Source organism: Plodia interpunctella, chromosome 18 (genome assembly GCF_027563975.2).
Source record: "Plodia interpunctella isolate USDA-ARS_2022_Savannah chromosome 18, ilPloInte3.2, whole genome shotgun sequence".
Classification (NCBI taxonomy): domain Eukaryota; kingdom Metazoa; phylum Arthropoda; class Insecta; order Lepidoptera; family Pyralidae; genus Plodia; species Plodia interpunctella.
The window spans coordinates 6,143,191-6,165,928 of record NC_071311.1 but is presented as its reverse complement, the minus strand read 5'-3'; the positions used below and the strand labels follow the sequence as shown (position 1 = coordinate 6,165,928).

The window sequence follows — 22,738 nt, the reverse complement described above, 5'->3', positions numbered from 1 at the left end:
AAGACACTTGAACACTCATAATATAAAATACAACAATAGTCAAACACGTGACTCTATGCGAATGTTATGCGAATACAGGTGATGCAGGTGTGAAACGAATTGTACAACTAGGTCGTTATAATAAGTAACTGACTTCTTCTTATTTTAGAGCTATGCTTTTGTCGGTGGAGTATACGCCATATCTCTCTATCCTCGGCTTTGCTTTTAAGGCCTCGACACGACCTATATGCCTTCTCTTTCAGTTGGCTTGCATAACTCTTCCTCGGTCTCCCTGGACCTCTTCTTCCTTTTACCTTTCCTTCAAAAATAGTTTTAAACAAGGCTTCGTGTCGTATCAAGTGACCAAACATTCTTCGCCTCCTATTTTCTATTTTTGTCAGCAGTCTTAGTAAGTAACTGGCTACAATTATACTTTAACTATATAGAAATTACATGACCTTATTTTTGACCTGTCTATAGTCTATACCTAGACTGGATGAACTTCAGCACAAAACACACACAAACCACCAATGAAGTAGGTGAATAGTGAGATAACATACGTCCTAACTAGACATGCGCTTCAAAATATGATTATGTAACATACAACCAAATGTTGTTATCCAAATAATGTGTGAACGAAAATCGAAACCTGTATGACTGGTGTACAAAACAAGTGGCGGTCGCGCCGACCGCGCCTCCGCCGCGCGCACCGCCCATTCCACGCCATGGCGCTCCGCACTCAACTCCTGCGCATCGGTAAAGTTGTCCTCATTTCACATAAACAATACAATTTTAAACTCGACCACAACAATTTTTAAACATGCCAGTGGTAATTTAAAACGTTTGTAAATTTAAATAAATAGTGATATTTTCCGTGCGCGAAGATTACTTAGCTGTTTGTTTATAAAGATTATTATTCCGTTTTTATCAGACGCCGCGCCGGTATAGGCTTACGGCAGTAGAAGTGAAGCCTTGAGTTTGTGATTTGGAGGTCCTTCGAAAGTGATAGTGTTGGGAATGACCTGGGTCATGGACCATGGTTTCGGAAGTGTCGGTGCAGTAGTGTGGCTATCTGAACTCTGAAATGTGTTTTGAATTTATGAAATACTAGCGGCTCGCCCCGGCTTCGCTCGGGTAAAACTATAATAAAAAAAGCTTCTGAAGGTATCTATTACAAACAAAAAAAAAAAACAATATTTTCTCTTTATAATATTAGTATGGATATATGTAGAGTAATGAAAGACGTCTAGATAAATATAATATTAACCTTTGCCTTATGGCCAAAATCTTTGGTCAGCAATAAATAAAACTATGTAGAGGTAAATGAAATTATATTGACTTTTCCAAATTAACAATGAATTTATCAAATATCACATACAAGCAATCGGCGGGAATATTTGTATCTGTCATTATGTGAAAAAATATTTAAATCAAGAATAAAACAATTCTTTTTTTTATCGGTGGCCAGTAAAACATTAATCCTGGACACCTTACTAGAGTGTCCATCTTGCTTAGAAGAATGGCACAAAAGTGGTTAAATTTTATTCTAAAATACTTAATTTAACTTTGTATTGCAATTAGAATGGTCGACTCGATTAAGAAGAAGATTCTAGCTTTAGCTAGAGCGGGAAAGCTACTCTATATTTAGATCCTAAGTTAAATTTTGATTACCATATTTACTCGTGATATGACCGGCATTTAAACATTACAGGAACTGCAAAAACTGCAACTAAAAAAAAACTACATTTAAATTCTTATTATTTTCTTTTAATGTAACTGTTTTCTTAAATAACTGTTAGTTTTCCAAATAAACAAATAAAATGATTAAGTATTCACAAATATTTGAAGTCGTATTTTCCAAAACATGTCTCATTCTTGTGATAAATAATGTACATAAGTACATAAGTATTGACTTTACCTGTTACCAAGCAGTATGTAACTAGTTGTTATTCAAAAGTTTACCATTGACATTATCATAGGTCTACCTAATGATAACAAAACTTCAAGCTACCTAAATTAATTGCAAATTAGACGGTATAACCACGGCATAAGTCTATACAACGCAGCAATAATTCACGTGTTGTTGAGTGTGCATAAAAAATTAAATAATACGTAATTTTATCTATACTAACCATAAAATTACGTATTATTTTTAGTAGATTGAAGTGTTGTTGACTGTATTAAGAACGCAGTCATCAGACATAGGTAAATTTATTCTAGAACTCTCCCTACATCACGAACACAATGGACAATCACGAATATTATGTTTGAGACAAAGTTGACGTTTTCATAATCGAATGTTCGCCGAACTTCATGCTACCACGGCAATGATATTTTTTAATGCAACTAACATAAAAATACGTAGTTAAGAAAATCTAAGTGAACAGTCCATTTGGATCTCAATTATTGTTACAAACTAGTTCGATAGCTAAAATCACCTCCTGGTGCCCAGTTGGTGCTCACCTTTTTAGGACGCATCTCCACTTTTCAAGTACTTTGTCCATTATCACTGCTATTCTTTCATATTGCGTGACACATGAAAGAATATTGGACAAATAATTTTTATAAGTGAAATGGCGTCCGCATGCCAGTTTTACTTGCTTGTTAGGTAACACTATACATATATACTAGGTAGTATAACATAAATATGAAAATCTCAAATTAATAACTAATTTAGTTTACTTTACATTTGTATAATTTGATTCAGCATAATGATAAGTCTATCAATCTATCTGTAGGTTACAATGGTTTGCAAGTTCGTCAGCTGAGCGAGTTTAGGCCCAAGGAGCGTGCGGGCGTGGCCAGCCTGCGGGAAATTCTGGAAGACAGACTCCAGGAGATCAAGAAGGCAAAGACCTGGAAACATGAACGAGTGCTAACTTCCCCACAAGATACTAAGGTTATTATTATTTTTTTAATATTTGATCACTTTTGTCTTGATCAATTTGAACTACTCAAATTGGAAACGAAACTCTAAGTACGAGTGTGTCTATGTTTCAGGTGACTGTAAAAGGAGCCAAGGGAGATTTCCTCAATTTCTGCGCTAACAATTATTTAGGTCTATCTGTAAGTATAGTTGTTTAGTCATTTTAAATATAACTCTAAAGTGCTAATAGGAATAGAACTGAAAGTATTTTGGTTTTTACAGAGCCACCCAGAAGTGGTAGAAGCAGCTAGAGAAGGCCTAAGCAAATATGGAGCTGGCCTTAGTTCTGTCCGATTTATTTGTGGAACGCAGTCCATACATAAGGTAATTATGTAGCTCTTTTTAAGAATATCGCCAGCTGATGGACCTGGGGTTGAAAACTGATAAAAAATGAGACAAGTAACAATTGTATACAAAGTATTGCTTCAAACATAATTTTCCTTGAGTATTAAGACATACTAAATTATAGGGAAAAATTGAAAAAGCAAGCAGGTTAAGAGAGAGAGAGATTATAAAATCAATACCAAAAATACATTATCGATTCAGAAATTTGGTAAATCAAGAAAAAAATGCGGTTAGCCTGTTGAACAGTTTTTATTTCGCGTGAAATAAAACCAATTATACTGGATTGCGAATTTCGTTAAATTTTCCTCAATCGAAGCAAATAAATTCAAAATTGCATTATTTGCGGCAGTGTAATGAGGCGTGGACTAGACTTATAAAGAAAGTCACATAGAATTGAATATTTTTCAATGTTCTACGCACGTTATTATCAAACTGTTTCGACCCACACTGGGCAAAGATGGGAATGGGCTGCTCTTAATTTTCAACATTATTTTCAGGAACTGGAAGAAAGACTGTCGAACTTCCACGGCCGAGAAGACACCATCCTCTACGGCTCGTGCTTCGACGCTAACGCTGGTCTGTTCGAGAGCATGCTGACTCCTGAAGATGCGGTATTCTCAGACGCACTGAACCACGCCTCCATCATTGATGGCATCAGGTTGTGCAAGGCGCAAAAATACCGATATCCTCATAGGGATCTCAATGGTGAGAGCTGTTGATGTTTCTTCTCCATTTCGCGAAATATAGTGACCAGTGGATTTAAGGGCATGCCCCCTTCAAACGATTTACACCTAGATCCTGGTGAGAATGGTAAAATTATTAACGATAATTTAGTTTACTAACACAAAAGTCACTAACCAAACCATGAAACTAGCTAAAGTATAATAAAAGCGGGTCCTTCCTGAAATATGTTGGTGCAGTTTTTAGAATACTTACCACTTAATTGCAGAATTGGAGCACCTATTAGCACACAGCGAAGCCCGAATCAAGCTGATTGTGACGGATGGAGTGTTCTCCATGGACGGCAACGTAGCGCCGATCAAAGGACTGCGGGATCTAGCTGATAAATACAGAGCCTTGTTAGTAGTTGATGATAGTCATGCTACAGGCTTCTTTGGAGAAACCGGACGGTAGGTGGATTCTCGACCATAATTCGCTTTAGATTTTTGTTTTTTTTCTTCTCCCTTCGGCTGGAGATTGTAACACGTTGCTGAACGTTTAGATTTTCTTATCAACTGAGGTATCTGACAGGACTTTTCGGACTATCTACTAGTCCTACTACTATTTAGTGGCAAGTTGTCAACATACACACTAGTGAACTAAATGATCAACCAGATACAGGTTTCTTCAGGCTGTTTGCTTTCACTGAAAGCCATATGAAACGACATAAAGTCAGATTGGGACGCTAACTCATGTGGCATGTGGCGAGTAGCATCCAAAGCTCACAGGCGGACGTTTTAAACTTTGGACCACCACCACCGTATAATAAATTTACATTGTTTATGTTTTATGACAAAATATATGAAAGATCCTACCTTAATGTTACCTTTAATTTCCAGAGGAACAGAGGAATACTGCGGCGCGCCAGGCGCGGCAGACATAATTTGCTCGACTCTGGGTAAAGCGGTCAGCGGAGCCGCGGGGGGGTACACCACTGGACCTAAAGAGCTGATCACACTGTTGAGAAATGTCTCCCGTCCGTACCTATTCTCCAATGCTCCTCCGCCGCCTGTTGTGTGTGCTTCATTGAAAGTGAGTTTACGCGATACTCTTTTTGAAAACTCACTTTTTAGTTCGTTCGAACCTCGTTATAGCCTCGGAGAAAAACAAATTAGTTTTAATTTCAGAGGGGACTGGTGACTTAAGTCTTTGCATTTGGGTCATAATCTAAGATGATATCGAAATAGTAAATCTTTACTTTTAGGATAATGTAAGGTTCTTGGTTGCCGATGTTAGGGAATTTAACGACCAACCCAATTACAAAGTTCACATGTAGGTATAATAGAATGCTCAATCATCATGTCATCTGTGTCCTAATCCTAAGTATCTTAAGAGATAGGTCGTCTATTTATGTAAGATATTCCAAATGAAGGTTATTGACGTCAGTCAGGCAGCCGGTCATAAAAAAGATTTTTTACGTGACACAAGGGTTTGGCTTTCTTTTGTTTGCAACTGGAAACAAACGATGATGAGAAAGATACTAGATGATATGCGCCTGCGCCTATGTAACATTGGACGTTAAAGCTCTTGAACATTTTCAGGCGCTAGATCTAGTAGAAAACAGCAGCGAGTTGAGGCAAAGACTGAAGGAGAACACGCGAAGTTTCCGCTCAGGTGTGAAAGCGGCGGGTTTGACGGTGGCTGGAGACGACCACCCCATATGTCCTGTCATGATCGGGGACGCCGCCAAGGCTGGGGACCTCGCCAGCGGCATGTTACGTGAGTCTTCAATTAAAAACACCGTATTATATATTCTGATATATACAAACCACTAGATAAATCTGCATGATTTGCTATCCTACACTTGTGAAAATCTCTTCTATATGTTACATAACGCTATCAGATACTTTAGCAGCAAGCGGTGAAACAGATCTTAAGCACCAGAATTTTTCTGTTGTAAATCCTATCCTAATACCTACTCAAGTTTGCAGACTCTTGTTTTTATTGCCGCGTCCCTCCTTCAGTCAGTGTACGGCAGGGATTGGGTAGATTCGTCGCTTGCCTGTTTCCTGATTGAAATAAAAATGTTTCAGAGCGCGGCATCTACGTGGTAGCATTCAGTTACCCGGTGGTCCCCAAGGGCGCAGCACGTGTGCGTGTGCAGCTAAGCGCGGCCCATTCTCCTCTCGACGTCAAGCGAGCGGTGGAAGCGTTCGCAGAAGTCGCCAGTAATGTTGGCATTGTCAATAAATAGACGGCGAAATTATAGAAATTCCAACCATATAATTATAGGTGCAAAGTATTAAATTTAACGAAGGTTCTGCCATAATATTTGGTATATTTGCGTTTATTATATATTACTTTGTGTTTTGAAAGGTTCTTGGCAGATATTTAAATAATTTCCTTCTGTATTGAAGTATGTTCATCATAAAACTACTTTTATAATAACTATTATATACCTGGGCCAATATGTAATATGTAATTATTACATAAAATGATGCATCATCGATGTAAAATTATATAAAAATGTATTATCTTTAAATTAGAAAGTTATAATTGCATTGCGCAACTCAAGTCACTACATTTGACTGAACAAATAAATATTATTGTTAAAAAGGTTGTTTCAATTAAAAAACAGGTTGTGTAATAATTATATCTATTAACAATTACTTATGACAAGTAATAAAACACTCAGCTCAAACTCGTAGTGCGGTCGACGCTACTCACTTAGTAACTATAAATAAATTATTTACAATTATATATTATAACATTGATTGGAAAGGGAATCATGGAATATACTGTACTTATTAAAATGTACCATTTTTAGGGGATAGAAATCGAACAAAACATTACAGGACAGTATGTTAGAAGCGCGCAATTGTTAATCATCATTTATTTATGTAAATTTTATTGCACAAAAGACAATGATAAAATAACAAGAGGCGTAACGAATGACCAACATAGCACACTTATAATGTACATGTACGTGTTTTATGTACGTATTTTTGCGTATTAATAAATAATTTTCTCCCATGCATCCTTTCCAATGAACGTTACACATTCAAATCTTCTTTGCACGCCATTTTGTGTTGGCAAGCTTTTTCTGTGTGAATGTATTTGTAATTTTAGTCTATGGAACTGGATGAATTGAGTTTATTTATATTAGCTATATTCTTTGCGCAAATTGTCCATTTTGAATCCTCCCTGAACAAGGGAATATATTGTCTAATTTAAAATTACAGGAGCCGCTGTCGCATTCGTTAAGCTATATGTAATACTGAAGACAGAACTACCGATAACTTTATGATGCATGTTACATATATTGCTATCTCTTTCATCAGTGACAAGAAAGAGAGGGCGGCTCTTTCTTATGTATTACGAGATGTAACGTGTATTTTATACCTTACGTCGCGCAAGAGAGATGAAGCCCCTTATGCTATATAGCAATCTAGGAATATTGCTTCAAAAATGAGTAGTGATGCTCCAGGATTAGAATAAAATAGATTATGATATATGAGTTTATCGCGAACAGAAAAAACGCGGCAGATTACTTTGTTTATAATATGTAAGGATATAAGCTCTCACACACATGACATGAAAAGCCGATTTGAAAATATACCGGGATAACATCTCACTTCATATTTATTGCGATTTATCAGGGTGTTACACGAATAACTCACCCGTTTTTATAAAACAGTATTGTTTTACTTGTTATTGCTAACCGCAATGTAAAAGTAGAAATGACTTCATAGATTATTATTTCAATAGATCAATCTCAAGATCAATTGGTCAAATCTGAAAAAACATCAATTCATTTAGGGTTACTTTTAAAACACCAGGTAACTGACCACAAAGCTGACATCATATACAATTTATTTTTCAAGTTTTTACTTCTTTAATCATATGGCGTTTCAATTCATACAACATACATCATAATTATATAATATAGTATCAGTGATAATCTATAGATCGACATACAGATTGACCAACCAAGGTTTTGTTCTCTTCTTCTGACAACCGCCAATTATTGTCTATATATACATACATACTGAAATAGGGGAATTATATAAACATTTATTTTTTTATGTAAAATTTTACAAATTACATAAATCTGTACATCAGATGTTGTTGTTTTCGAGTCTGCCGGTGTTATAAAAGTAACCCCGATAGAAGAAATGAAACAAACTTACATTGATAGTTCATAATTGACAATAAAACACGAAATCACAGCATGAAAAAAAACAGACCAATCTTCGTCCAAGACAGGTGATAAAATATAAGCTAATAATACTACATTTATACAACACAATCTATGAACTTAAAATAATAGGACATATAATGTTGTTCATTATATTACATTGAGTTTGTGGTGTAACACACTTTTTGCTCCACTCTCACTTGACACGTTTCGACAACTACCTTACATTTCGACAACGTAACTAAATAAGGCAAACTATCCGACTTTGCAGAAAACGACATAATGCAGTTGTGCATTTGCACAAAAATTAAATTAAAATACACGTCTTTTTAAAATTTTGCCTACAACTCATAGAAGTATGTTATTATTAGCTTACAAATTATATACTAAAATATATCGATTAAAATAATATTGTCCGAAATTATTTCGATAGGAATTAATTTAGTCACATAATTATTTAAATACATAAAACATAACAGTAGAAATCTACATATATTCGTTTTCTACGGAGCCAATTTACATTTGGGGCTATGCATATAAAAATATCCGCCATTTTAATTTGCGGCGCAAAATGGCGTAGTTTGTATTTTCGTATTCCGCGGACACCCCAATAGTAAAGTCCAAAATACCTTATCAATCTAATATGGCCGAACACCATTAACCGTCGTTTTCAACTATCACCTTCCTTTTCACACATATCTATATAAAAATGACAATTGAAACGTAACGCCTTCGAAATAAGTAAAAATATCGAGTCACTAACCAAAGGAGCTTCGAATTCCAAATGGAGTTTACACTGTCAAAATTCATGAGAAATAATGTATGTATTCTCCATTTTTAAATAGAGCTCCTTGCTAATCCTTATAATATTGTGGAGGGTATCATTCCTTAGAGCTCTCGATTCTATCGTATATGTCTTCTGGACGTTCGAGACCGAGACATGTGAATGAGCAAACTTCCTTCCGTGGGTTTTGCGGTGAAATGTATGTGTTTCTTCATTGCAGCACATTCGGCTTTGCTGGTGGTCCTAAAACAATTGTTTTTATATATTCTACTACAAAATGTTCGTCAATATGATGATGATGATTATGATGTCCGACCGATTTCGGCCATCGCGACAACTTCAACGTTTTTGAACTCTCTGGTGTGTTCAATCTCATTGTGTGCGCATGTGAGCGCACCGTTATTGCAGTTATATTGAATTAGCGCATGTTGGCGGTCATTATATACTTACTTTAAACAAAGTCAAGGTATCGATGTATTTTAAGTCAGTTAAGTCACTAAATACGGTCGCCACCGCAATCTGTAGTCAAATGTCACCACATTGTATACGATGTATATAGTTTTATATAATATTATATAAAACTATACTTTCTAATACTTATTAGTGTGGATATCATTTGACAAGATAATTTTTTCGCTAAGAGTGTGGTCCCGCTCTAGAATAGTCAGTCAAAACCTCGCGTGGATGTCGCACGACGCGACTAAGGGACACAAGCCATAACTGCTGATAGGCAACAATAGCATCTAAAGAGGGTTTACGTCAGGCAGGTGACCGGTTTTAAAAGCATAGCCAAATCTTCAAAATTCAATGGTTGATTTTCTTACGCGAACCCTAGGCTTCGGGGCGCCACAGCTCCGAATATAGCCGGGAGCACGCGAGGTTGTGAGAGATTTTTCTCGCTAAGAAATAAAATTAATTGATAAAATTGTGTTGGTGGCGCTAGTGTTGATAGGGCTATAAACTACACTACTCACCGGGTGGCGGTGCAGTAGTTGTCGTGGTGGTGGTGGTTGAGGAGGTAGTGGTTGACGCAGGCGTCGGCGCAGCCGTCGCGCTTAACTTCTGAAATTATATCGAGTTCGGATTATAATTTATTATTTTACCAAAATTCAAAATGTCACGTAGAATATGCACACTATCCTAATCCGAACTAATATTATAAATGCGAAAGTAAGTTTGTTTGTTACCTCTTCACGCTCAATCTACTCAACCAATCTTCTCGAAATTTTGCATACATGCAGTTTGAATTATGGAGAAGGACATATAAAAATAACTGTGTCCATGGACAAAAGCGTATGTATAAAAATGACTATGTTTAATTGAGTGGAATCTTGCAACTCAATTTTGAAGCAGATATATTCAACCGGTTGAGCTGATATTGTGTATATATATGTATAGTCATTATAGGGTGGTGAACCCAGGATCCCAACGAAGGAGCCCCACCACGGTTGCACCACGCACATGATTTTTTTGGTCACGTGTTGAATGCAATAAGATCTCTAAAGACAATAAAAGCATGTATCAAAAATGACATTGTTGTAAAAAAATATTTCCATTAATAGTTCAACAGAGGTTCACAAGTACATCTTAAGTAAGGTAAGAAATCAATGCGATAAAGTGCCACACTCACTTGTAGCTCATCAACTTTGCTCTGCAAAGCGTCAACCCTAGCGGCGAGCGTGCTATTCAGCGCCGCGAGCTGCGCGCGCAACTCCTCACTGTCCTTCCTACTGGCCGACACGCTGGCCAGCGTCTCGTTGTTTTTCGCGTGCAGCTTGTCCAGCAACGCCTTTATGTCGTCGACGCCGGCCGCGGCCGTGGCGGCTTGAGATCGAGCCGTGTTGATACCCGAGTCGAAGCCTTGGATCTGGAAGCGAGATGAGAATATTTGAGACACTCAATTTAACAGTTATAATTTCCATTTTGTATTATCCTTGATGACTGAAGAATATTTCTGTTCCAACGTTACTTTTCATTTGTGTAAAAATGCTACTTCTTTCGTCTATCGGCGATTTCCCGATTGTTACAGTAGCCGATATGCGAAGGCATAGTCCCTTGACTCCGAGGCATGGCAGATGTGCTATGCCTCTTCATTGGTATCCATATCATCACTGCAAAGCGCAACTTTAACGACGGAATCCATTAAGCCACTCTTTATTAACATCACTGTATAATATACGAGGATGAAATTTGACTTTAAAAAGTGCCTGTCAATGTCTAATTTCTAAATAGTCACTTTGATAGACCAGAAGTCTGAATGACTTCTGATTAGAAAAAAACTTGTGACTCAATAAGGGTTTCACTTCAGTCTTCTGTAAAAAAAATCTGGTCGTGAACAGGTCCAGATGCTTCACCAACTCCCAAACATTGCAAACTAAAGCACTAATAATATTAGCGGGGTTTAACAAACCTGTGACCCAAAATGTGCTACAGTCTTCTCCAACTGCGCTAATCTCGTCGGCATCTGGCCCAACGTCGGAGCCGCGGCCAATTTGTCTGTGATAGCTGCTAACTCTGCCTTGGATAAGTCCACTTGCTTCACCAACTCCATGTGGTCCTGCTCCAACTTGATCAGCCGTTGGCTTAGGTCAGTGACATTTTCTTTGAGGACCTTGGACGATGTGTGGCAGACTTGCAAGGCGTCACCTACGCCTTCGCTGCTCGTTGATACTGTGGACAATGGATAATGGACTTTATGTAATGGTGTCAATATTTGTATTGAGTCGTCGACGTATCCAGACAGTTCCATTGTTGACGATTCAGTCTTATTTGGATACCTATCCATTTAAATATACGTGTCATGAGCTCACGCACGCATAGTGGTTAGTGAGGTAGTCCTCTATCGAATGCTTTGTCCAATATTATGCAATTTCTTTCGTATATGTTACCATCTACATAGGTATATGTATTATAATATACAACATATAGCTCAGCTTTTGTTTAGTGGCATCAGAATAGTAATCCTTCTATGGATGTCGTACGAGGCAGATAAGGGATAAAAAAACCTTGACAGCTGATAGGCAACCATAACATTCTCAAAGAGGTTTGACGTCAGGCAGGTGTCTGGTCTTAAAATCACATACCAATGTTAAAATGTAAATAAATTACGGATAATTCCGCCTTTGTAAGCATCGTGGTTAAATGGTTCGTTTGTATGTGTTTTATTTGTGACTGTGATTTGGGCAATAAAGTGTTTACAAGCCTTCGATCGTGGAGATAATAAAAAACAATTGAACAATAACAGGATCGCGCCAGATCGGCCCGCGAGGCAATTTATAGGTTAAATGAGATTGACTTTTTTTAAATTCTATTTGTTATTATTATTATTTGACATAAGTATTGATCTTGATCTTGAATTTGTATATGGCTCTAGCTAGTAACCTAAAACAAATTTATTTTATTTTATTTTATATTGACTTAAGGCAAGCTTGGTATTAATAATATTTAAACAGGACACTTAATTACATGGCCGGCGGAAGTCATTCCGCTTGTCATTACACGGATGTCCTTACCGGCCGTTCCAATTTACGCTGAACACTCGAGCGAGGCCAAGACTATATACCATTTACGGTATAATCGATTTTGTTTATTTCAATATCGATAAAATTTACATTTTAAACAGTAATGTGCACAGTGTTAGCTGTTTATATAGTGGTCCTCTCGGCTGTCGGAAATTTTGGATGAAATCATCGATATAATTTTAATCGTTTTAGGGTTCCGTACCCAAAGGTAAAACGGGACTTGTTTTACAGATAATGACACGGAACCTTTCATGTGCGAGTCCAACTCGCATTTGGACGGTTTTTATTATGAGATAGCGACACTGGTATGCTTGTCGATATGTCTACTACACAAATGTAACGGGATACAAAGTGAGTCCATCCAATGATACACAACAGCAAAACATTGACGAAATGTAAATGGAACAGCTATTTGAATACTAATTGAAGACTAGCTAGACACCATACACGGAAACTGCATGACCTAGTGTGGCCAATGAAATATATCTAAATAGAAATATCTGTAATTTATTCATTTATATGTCATATGCGGAATCGTGGGCCTTCGGAGACCCTTGACCGTTGATCAAGGCAACGGTCACGAATGGGCTTTAAAATCAATATCGATTTAATAATATAAAGATCTGGGTGTCGATTCTACTAACGAAGTCGTTATCGTGTCTCAATAGTAGTTCTTATTGCATGTTAATAGCTTACAATTGTAACGCAGTTTTGGCAGAATTGACGCCCTCGTGAGTTGCTTTAGGCTGCTGTAAAGATTTTTTGTATAAGGTTGCCGAAAACCGTGCGAAGTGGAGGAGAAAAAGTAGGAAAGCGGACCTGTACGCTCTATAACTGAGGAAGTAACCGGGAAAACGATATGACAGAGACTTATTTTCGTTGTGGAGTAAATAAATATACGTATTTTTATATACTTGACTAGCGGCCCATCCCGGCTTCGCTCGGGTAAAGCCATAATAAATTATACACATAAATCTTCTTCAGGAATCACTTCTATCTTATTCAAAACAATCTATTTAAAAACCTAAGCATACATAGGGACAGAGCGGGATTATTTATTTTGTTGTCTGAACAAAGCCTGTAGTTTGGTTTATATTTATGATAAGAAGATTCTAGTAGAAATCACGATATCAGATATGGTTTACAACCTAAATGTACTGTGATAGTGAAGTACCTATGTACTATATACTCTTTATTATAATGCGGTAAAGGTATTCACCAAATAGTTAAAATAATGGCCATTAAGATACACAATCAAGTTCAGTAATTATTTTAAGCAGGTTGAATAATTTCTAACATCTAATTAGAACCGCTGTCAACAAGTTCTGTGTACACTAATCTAGTGTCGACATTTACTTAGTGTTTGAAAAGCACTATCTTCGATTTCTATTTTTCCATATATATTTTTTATTTTTTGCATTAAAACATTATAAAAAACTTCTAGATTCGTTAATTTCATCATCTTGTTCATTCAGCCATTAAATAAATCTCGTTAAGTCTACGATTCCATTTATATTCGATACTAAAATTTCTACGGTCTCTCTTATTTTCACATGTTCCCTTTCATTCACGGCTGTAACGCCTCAAAATCCAAGGCCGCGTAAAAAATAAAAACGTGAACCCACTTCAAACGTCAAGCTTCTTCTCCCATAGTACGACATCCGTGGGAGGATATGAAGTGGTCCATTTTAGGGCGGGAACCACAGGTATGAAATGTTTAACCTATACCTCAACCAAGTATTGCGCATGATCTTGATGTGAGCGCCTGATCTTGATGTCGGAATCAAAAATGAATAGCAAACAAGTCACGTGGCTACGACGATTCTGTTTATCATAATCCACTATATATCATTACCATTGAGCGGTAATAACATACGGCCACTCCTGAATTAATACAATTAACATGGAACGAATACTGCGTTTGACGTAAATACTGACGTGTTTGTTGTACAGTCACCCACAAATCAAGCTGCCACAACGCCCCTTGCGCGACGGTGATAGTGGTTATGAAATTCAATGTCGTGTGATGTGCCCTTGAATGTACAGACAACAGCAGATCATACTATCCGAATTCATTGTAATATCGCCGCTTTACCGCGGCATAAAGATCAAGGCAGGGTGCAACTTGATATGTGGTTGACTGTACACTGTAAACATTTTTTTCAGGTGGCCAATTATGTAAGTAGTACCATTTCTTTTTATTGTCGATCTCTTTACTACAGGTAAATAAATACTTCACATACTTTTCAGCTAAACAATTTTTTTAGCTAATTCTATGACCTGAAGTTAGATGAAAGTAGGTACAATTTGGTATCAAAAAATTAGAATAAGATACGATTCGTTCAGTTTTATTCCGTGAATTTCGTATTTAAATCGGTTCTGTCATTTTCAGATTTCATTCAAGTCGTCTAAATTATCTGAAATGACTTTTACGACTACTGTCGATTTAGCAGCATTAGTCACAAGTGTGACAAGTTTATCAACTTCACAATCGCATGTTTTTACATGTTTTAACATTTTGAAATAAATCTCTTGTAAGTACTTACCTACCTACTACCTACTTATTTTATTGTATAATTTTTTCTGTAATTTTTATGTACATACATAAACCTATTAATAAATAAATATGTGAGTCAGGTCGGTATACGCACACTCATGTGGCACGAGTAGGATCCGAACCTGGGACACACTCGCATCGGAACCTCTGGAGTACTACCGCCTTAATGTCAGCATAATAAGGTATATGAGGCATTCCTGAGTCTATGTGGAGCAGACAATTTCACTTTCCACCATGACAGATTGGCATTCGATTACATTGTAACCGACGACTAGTCATATTTTCACGTGGGAGTACGAATCTAATCGCAAAGCGTCAACATTGCTACAGACAATCGATTCCCCAGATACGAATTCAACCTACGCAGTGAATTTTAAATTAAATTTTACTTGCAAATGTTATTATAATACATGCTTTTAATGAACTAGTATGTACTACTTGTAATGTTCTTCATTTGTTTCTGCTATCATATATTCGCAAAAAAATAAAATTTGAAAAAATATGTAAAGAGAAAAAACTTTCGGTTATACAGAATGGAAATATCATAATTCCTGACTCTCTTCCTGTTACCCGTCTCTGTCCTGTGCTTCTCGTATAGTTGTAAAATGTGTGGTCGCACCTTGAATGTGTTTACTGTTATTTTTGTAAAAACTTAAGCTTCGAACAGACACTGATCGGTGGCTGTTCGAAGTTGAAGTTTTTGAAAAATATGATATGAATCCTGCAATTACCTTTTTAATTTAAACGGCCCATCTTGTCTTTAAAAGGATTGTCTGGCATTGCAGGTAAATTGCTTTCACCCTGAGATTCAGTAAAAGGTAAATCAAGTATTGCTTGTTTATAAATTGGCAAAAAAAGACACCTTGACGATTAATCTAGGCCACGAATGTAAGTTCCCAACTCGATTTATGAAGGTCTCACTCTCGTTTTTCTCAGTTGCTTCCTTAACAGAATGTTAAGCACCGGAGCCCAGGGTCAGCTTTCTTACTTTTTCTTCTATACTTCGCACTGTCTTTGGCATTCTTAGTTTCTTTGGGTTTGCCCTTTCTGCCATGTTCTTATGACGAAGGAACGTATATCTATATCTTGTTATTATTTATGTAGAGATTAGAATTAGCTGGCAACTTAGATTACTGAGAATTGAACTTAAGCGTTCAGTAGGATATTCATATTGTCGACTTTTTCTGCCAAAGAAGTACATTAAATGTCTGCATACTTGTCAACATAACAGTACAATAGTGAACGCATGACTTTGAATATGTAACTGCGACATTGACTCTAGCCGAAAACGACCTTAGGACCCTAGCAAATGGCACTTAATCAACAAACCTCTGTCCATTTCGTTCCTGAGGGATACAATTTGCCGGCGGACATCCACGAAGAGCCACAACACAGTTGCCGCAGAGACCACGCACACACATAGTGCTAAAGCGGCAGCGAGGCGGACGAAAGGGCGGGAGCGGCGGCGGCGACTGGTGCGGCGTCCCCAGGGCTCCCCTTCGTCACTTGACGCGGAGAGCAGTCTGCCGCCTCGGGACCCCGCGCCTCCTACCAACGCATCCAGCTCTCGCCGCTTCCTCATCTTCTTCCCGACCCTCAGCGGCACCGCCGCATGCACTGCGCTCTCCATACCGCAAGACTGCTACCTCACACGCATCCGCACCGCACTGTACACTTTCACTTCACAACACGTGCGCACCGTATCGCGTCAGTATCGCGAATGAGCAATACAAACAATGTATAAACTGAGCAGATAAGGTCGCTAGATATCTTAACAGGCGATATAAGTATGATTACAATTATTTACGTAGACACAATTTGTCGGAAAATGTACTACAGTTTCTTTTCAAATTGCTGTGAGTATTTAGCAATGAAAGCGTGTTTTCCGCGAAGTGCTAGGCTCAGCTAGGCTTCAGAGCAATGCCACAAGAGAATGGAGTGATGAAATAGATAACTTTATGAGGTTGAGGAATATTTCAGTTCTGGTAATTAAGCATTATAAACAATTAAAACTATTAGAAAGTCGCAGGTAAAATTGAGATGTTCTGACATATAAACTAAAGAAAACTCTGAGGTAAAATAGAAAATGCTGAATAAAATACATAAATAAAAATGCCTATGAGTTTTTATTAAACTGAAGGAGAATTCAAAGCTTCATTACTTACCTATCGCATTTTTATACTTTATAATGGATATAAAAGCTAATAAATAAACCATTTTGGATGAAAATGAGTACAACCACATATTATATTAGTGTTAGGTAGAGCATTAGTTAATTTAATTGTTATGAAAGTATACACTTTGGATACCCAAGGCCATCTAAAAATACCAGTTCCGGGACAGCATAACAATATCGGCAGTTTCAATATATAACGGAGCCAAAATCGATATATATTTTTTAAAAGAACAGAAATATTACATGTCCTATATTTTTATGACTAATAGACATAAAGTTATTATCGATAAATGATTACTATAGTAAATTAGTTACATTAGCAAATTACGTCATGTCAGACATAGTTTGGCTATCGCTTGAGTTGTTCCGAAGATTACCTCTTAGACACAAACATACAAACACTGCCTTTTTATAATAATAAAATTGTATAATATCCAAAAAAGTTTGTATGGACACAGCAGAAAATGACTGCCAGGGCTGGCAGAAGAACCGAATATTTACTGGTTCAGGGCTGGCCACCGTATCCACATAATCTTCCTAGTACTCTCTCTCTCTTTCTCTCATGGCTGAGGGTCGTAGTTATTGCGTGTAACACACAACAACTTTCTTGGCATTATTTATAGAGTAGTTTGCCATAGGCATACATTTCCCACACAAGAACTTCACTGAAAGCAGGGGGTCTTCACTGAAAGTCTATGAAAACTAGTATAAATGAGTCAGATTGTTATACAAACTCATGTGGTGCGAGTAGGAATCGATCCTGGGACCTTTCGATCAACAGGCGGGCGCGTTAACCACACCACCACAGCTACAAGTAGCCAATAGTAACATACATTAAGATATTTCAATGTGAAACAAAGGTAACGTGACAAACCGATGGCACTTTAGTAGCGAATTATTATATTCATGACCACCCGATGTTTACAACACACTCATGTTGTATTTTATAGTATCTATTATTATTTATAGTACTATTATATATTACGCTTACAGTAGTGGACTCTAAAAAACATGTACGGATCATTACATACTCTGCTTTGTTATTGCGCCCCGCTTCGCGTCCCGCGTTATAGAAACATTTAATAAAAAGTGTAAAACTTTATACTGATAATAATTTATTGGCATATAATAGCCTCAATCAATAATATTAATTACCATTGGCAGACTTCAGTTCTACTAGTCATCCTTGATACTTCAAAGTGTATGCAATAAATGCAATTAAAAAATTATCAATTAGAGATCGATCAATGATCAATGGTCGCAGTCTAGAAAAACTTACTTTGCATACATTTGACAACCTCTTTGGCGCAGTGGTAAGGTTCTTGCCACTGAACCGAGAGGTCCCGGGTTCGATCCCCGGTCGGGTCATAATGGAAAATGATCTTTTTCTGATTGGCCCGGGTCTTGGATGTTTATTTATATATGTATTTATTATATAAATATAGTATCGTTGAGTTAGTATCCCATAATACAAGTCTCGAACTTACTTTGGGGCTAGCTCAATCTGTGTGATTCGTCTCAATATATTTATTTATTATTATTTATTATACAAATTCTACTAATACTTATTAGATGAGGTGATGATGTTTAAGAAATTACTCAATTTCACGCAAAATATACACGATGGAAATTTAGTTTACGTGTAGAATAAATCATAGAATAGCAAATAAGATACAATTTACTCAAATATTACTTATTTTTATTATTATTTATTGCGAGCCGTGAAGTGTCCCACTGCTGGGCAAAGGCGTCCTTCTATCCACCTCCTCTAGAAATTACTAGGAGGGCAAATCCGAGGGCGCAACACTCTCACTCATGTTCCCCATTGCGTTCAGGGCTTTGAAGCCGCGAAGCCCTGTATCAGCGTAAATAATATGCTGTGATTTTACCCGCCTGCCTGACGTCTAACCTCCTTGGGAATGCTATTGTGCCCTATCAGCTGTCTGAGCTATGTGTTCCTTAGTCGCCTAGTATGACATTCAGGGAAGGATACAGAGTGGTCCTATTCTAAGGCTACTACTATTTCTACTGATTACAGAAAGAAAGTACTGCAAAGCATGATAACCCATTTACCATTAAATTTACGATATACCTACCTACTCGTAGGTAGGTACTGTGGAACCGTTTGTCTCGTCTCGTGATATACAATAATACCTACTCGGAAAAGGAGTCTTGATTTGACTTCGTATTTTTTCATTGTTTTGTATTTCCCTTTCTGTTAATCTTGGATCAAAGAAAACATTTTCCATACGGATAGGAGTTTGGAAAAATTAATTCAGAAAGGTTTATTAAGAATTTCTTAGCAAGATTGGTAATTTGTTTTAATGTTTTTTATTGTTTCCTTTAGAAAGGTTTACCTATAAGTTCTATTAAATTATGTGATGTAATAAAATAAGTATAAAAAAGGTACATAACAGCTCTCAAAACTGACGTAATTTATTTGGTTATTATGTTTGTTTGTTTTGAATTATAATTATGTTCCATTTCAAATTAACATTATTTTAATTATTACTCCACATCTCAGACACACTTATATATTGTCAGCAAGTAAACGTACGTATATTGGTGTGGCGTTTGTCACAGACAAAGAAAGTACCTCATATCAGATAGAAACTTTCACAGACTAAGTAATAAAATATTTGCTATGGGTATTATCGACCTACGACATGGGCGCAGTGAATGAAAATGACGCATGCGCAATAGTGGGTATGCGACGAAACCCCACGTACACTACTTGAGACTCACTACACTACTTCAAACAAAAACACTAGAATATTTTGTTCTAAATAAGAATACAGCTAGGATTTTCTTTCATCCATACTTGGTATAGTATCGGAAAATGAATTTAAAATATTGTGGCACCGCACTGAAGTATTAATCACATAAATCCGATAAGATAAGCGCTGACGAATGGTGTCTACTAATACGAATATAAACTAAAAATCGATGGAAAACTTTAACGCGATATTTTTAAACAACTCACTAATGGACCAAAATTGGAAATGTTGTGTTCCTTTGTAAAAAATATTAGTAAAACATTGAGCACAAGGGTCTCGTAGGATGTCACGGAAAGTACTAGTGATGACGTCACCGAGGCGCGGCGACGCATGCGCGGCACCACCACTGGGGTGTTAGAGTTTCTGGAAGAGGCTTTCGATACGACGTTTATGTGAAAAGTTACCAATTGTAAAATATCTAGTGAACAGAGCGCGTCCTAATACCAATTTAATAGAAGGAAAGGTGTATAAAAAATGTAATAAGAATGTTTAATAACCCTGGGCCATGCGCTTAGCGGCAGTGAGATAAGTAACTGAGAAAGCTCTGATGAGAGAGAGACCATAGGTGAGACTCAAACTGAATGAATGATTCATAAATAACATATTAAACTTGTTGAAATAATTACATATTTAATACCCTTCCAATATAAAAAGCATAGAAAAACTAACTATAATTTACCAGATATAATTTATAATTTACCACATAAAACTGCTAGATGGATTTCTAAGTATTCACCAATTGAAAGTGGAAGATTTTGGTACATAATTTATTATGGTTTTACCTGAGCTTTACTAGTATTGTATAAATTAGTTTATTTACCTTATTTTTATTTTATCTGTTTAATAAATGGTTATGCTCTTAAGACAAAATAAAATTGCTACACAGATGATTGCTATGCTATACATAGCGTAGCAACGTCTGTGCCTGCTGGCTCAGGCATGCTTTAGCTCAAAAGGAGGTTTCATATTTACAACAAGAGTCAACATTTAGCATTAAAATTTACTCAATAAACAATTTTTATTTTTTATTTCATTTGTTGCAATTTGGTTAAACTTTTACAATATATATTAAATGTTAGTACTCTAGTACTTTAATAAAAATATTGTAGACTGTTTAAAGTTAAAATATAAAAAAATATTGACTCATAATAGTGACATAACATGTGAAGCCATTCTACAGTAAATAAAATATACATTTGTATTGTCATATTGCATAATCATTTTCCAGATGTTTCAGTTTTGATAACAGATATATTATGGTCAGGTGTTGAATGATTTAAAAACAAACTTTTAAGAATTGACTATTATGAATTACCAAGTCTGTACCCTGTTAAATGTGTATTTAAATGTATGCTGTGGCTTTTGTTTTCTGAATAAATGCATTTACTTTGGCTGTGAAGATACCAGAACAAAAATAAGTAAGTCTTACCTTTGTCTATCTCTATTCTCATTACAGACACCTGATCGTACAGCGCGGCACATATCCAAGTCAGCATCAGCAGCCATAGTATGAGAGTACCACGCACTGCCCATCGAAGTGCACAGCGGACTTCTGTACCGATGTTAGGCTCCTGTGCCTTAATGGGGCCTCCCCGATTACGATCTCGTCTGCAATATTTGATAAATGTTAAAACTTTTTTTTAACAATTCTTTTCTTTAATAATAGAACCATCTATAGCTATCATCGACTTTATGAACCATTATTTTGTTCAAAGATTTGTCAATAAAATACATTTTTACCTGGTGATTTTCTTTTTTCTGTTGGGGATTATTTCTAAATGCAAATCTTCTGACTCTTCGTCGCTAGATAAGTCCAAAAGACGAAAGTTTTCTTTGTTGACTTTTGACGGTAGAGACATGTTCTGCTTGGATTTATTAACATACTATGAATATCAAAGGACACTGATAAAGTAGAAAATTTATGTGAATCAAAATACTAACAAACCAAAATTGTTTAGGTTATATAGCAATGTTTATTATTGCGCGACACTATCATTCGATAATATTTATTTTACAAGATGTTTATATTAGATTTATATGATGTGATATTCCATGGAAATACATGAAGAATAAAGTTCAAGAAGAGAAAAATAACTAAAAATAGGATACGAATATCAATGAACGTTCATATTTATTAGATTATTTTAACTTTTTGACATTTATTTATTTGATATTCCAATGACAATGTCAATAAAGTGTCATTCATGAGTAGTGATGAGCCGTTCCGTTCAGGGAATAGGGCACTATAGGGCATAAACACAAAAACCGCCTATTGTGAAAATATACAACAATGTAGCATATTCGGGTGCCGAATATTGGGAAATATTGTTTTCCATAAGATAAAAACTTCGAAAAGTATGGGATACGCCTCACGCTGTAAAATTTTCGAGCCACTAAACGGTCGAAAAAAAGCTCGGAACACTTTTCACGTGAAGACTTATTAAAATATGGGCTTCATACAAGTGAGATCTTTAGTCAAAATCAAGTTTATATCAGTTTATGACCACAGTTGACCAAATAATACAGAACATAACCTAAAATAGTGTTATTATTTTCAGGATAATCCACTAAACCTTTCCTTTTTCCTTTAAACTCGCACCACGATTGCGTAGAAGGTATTTTTGGTCGTAAATCTGCAACAATATTTAAGATTGGCGCTTTTTGCCTCCATTGGCAATGTTTGTGTACCTTACTTGTAGCAATAGTTCCATCTGCGCTGAGCTTTGCAGCAAACTGTGCATGGTAAATACATAAATGTTCCATCTAGAGAAACAGAATAGAATTTAAAAAAGGCGTTATTGCTGTTGTCAGTGTC

The 22,738-nt window shown here is 36.4% G+C and overlaps 2 protein-coding genes and 1 long non-coding RNA gene across 6 annotated transcripts; 2 read left to right on the top strand and 1 right to left on the bottom strand.

The window, feature by feature from the left end:
• The first annotated feature begins 606 nt into the window (after window positions 1-606).
• On the top strand, window positions 607-6,526 carry Gcat (Glycine C-acetyltransferase). The gene is made up of 9 exons (XM_053758942.2): window positions 607-735; window positions 2,718-2,878; window positions 2,980-3,045; window positions 3,128-3,229; window positions 3,748-3,955; window positions 4,200-4,380; window positions 4,810-5,002; window positions 5,512-5,689; window positions 6,004-6,526. Exons 1-9 carry the CDS (start codon window positions 633-635, stop codon window positions 6,162-6,164), a joined length of 1,353 nt encoding a protein of 450 aa, XP_053614917.1. The 5' UTR covers window positions 607-632; the 3' UTR covers window positions 6,165-6,526.
• A 23-nt stretch (window positions 6,527-6,549) lies between these two features.
• On the bottom strand, window positions 6,550-22,075 carry LOC128677822 (uncharacterized protein). 3 transcript variants are annotated; one of them, XM_053758946.1, is made up of 6 exons: window positions 21,664-22,075; window positions 21,353-21,531; window positions 11,303-11,562; window positions 10,523-10,759; window positions 9,867-9,954; window positions 6,550-9,135 (listed from the first exon to the last, which is right to left on the bottom strand). In XM_053758946.1, exons 1-6 carry the CDS (start codon window positions 21,780-21,782, stop codon window positions 9,104-9,106), a joined length of 915 nt encoding a protein of 304 aa, XP_053614921.1. In that variant the 5' UTR covers window positions 21,783-22,075; the 3' UTR covers window positions 6,550-9,103. The 3 variants fall into 3 exon arrangements, with proteins under 3 accessions (XP_053614921.1, XP_053614918.1, XP_053614920.1); XM_053758943.1 differs by lacking the exons at window positions 21,353-21,531; window positions 21,664-22,075 and adding exons at window positions 16,300-16,740; window positions 20,130-20,276; XM_053758945.1 differs by lacking the exons at window positions 21,353-21,531; window positions 21,664-22,075 and adding an exon at window positions 16,300-16,796.
• LOC128677824 (uncharacterized) lies at window positions 14,812-21,670 on the top strand. 2 transcript variants are annotated; one of them, XR_008405569.1, is made up of 3 exons: window positions 14,812-14,947; window positions 15,756-15,788; window positions 21,380-21,670. It is a non-coding gene; the product is annotated as an uncharacterized LOC128677824 (long non-coding RNA). The 2 variants fall into 2 exon arrangements; XR_008405570.1 differs by lacking the exons at window positions 14,812-14,947; window positions 15,756-15,788 and adding an exon at window positions 20,350-20,488.
• Window positions 22,076-22,738: the final 663 nt, after the last annotated feature.

Bases quoted from the DNA above. Each gene is read 5' to 3' on its own strand.
- LOC128677822 (XM_053758943.1), bottom strand. From the start codon at position 16,600: ATGGAGAGCGCAGTGCATGCGGCGGTGCCGCTGAGGGTCGGGAAGAAG. The intron at 11,563-16,299 runs GTTTGTTGATTA...CATTGTCCACAG, and splicing joins CAGGAACGAAATGGACAGAG to TATCAACGAGCAGCGAAGGC. The intron at 9,136-9,866 runs GTGAGTAGTGTA...CAATTGTTTTAG, and splicing joins AACTACTGCACCGCCACCCG to GACCACCAGCAAAGCCGAAT.
- Gcat (XM_053758942.2), top strand. From the start codon at position 633: ATGACTGGTGTACAAAACAAGTGGCGGTCGCGCCGACCGCGCCTCCGC. The intron at 736-2,717 runs GTAAAGTTGTCC...ATCTATCTGTAG, and splicing joins CACTCAACTCCTGCGCATCG to GTTACAATGGTTTGCAAGTT. The intron at 4,381-4,809 runs GTAGGTGGATTC...TTTAATTTCCAG, and splicing joins TTCTTTGGAGAAACCGGACG to AGGAACAGAGGAATACTGCG.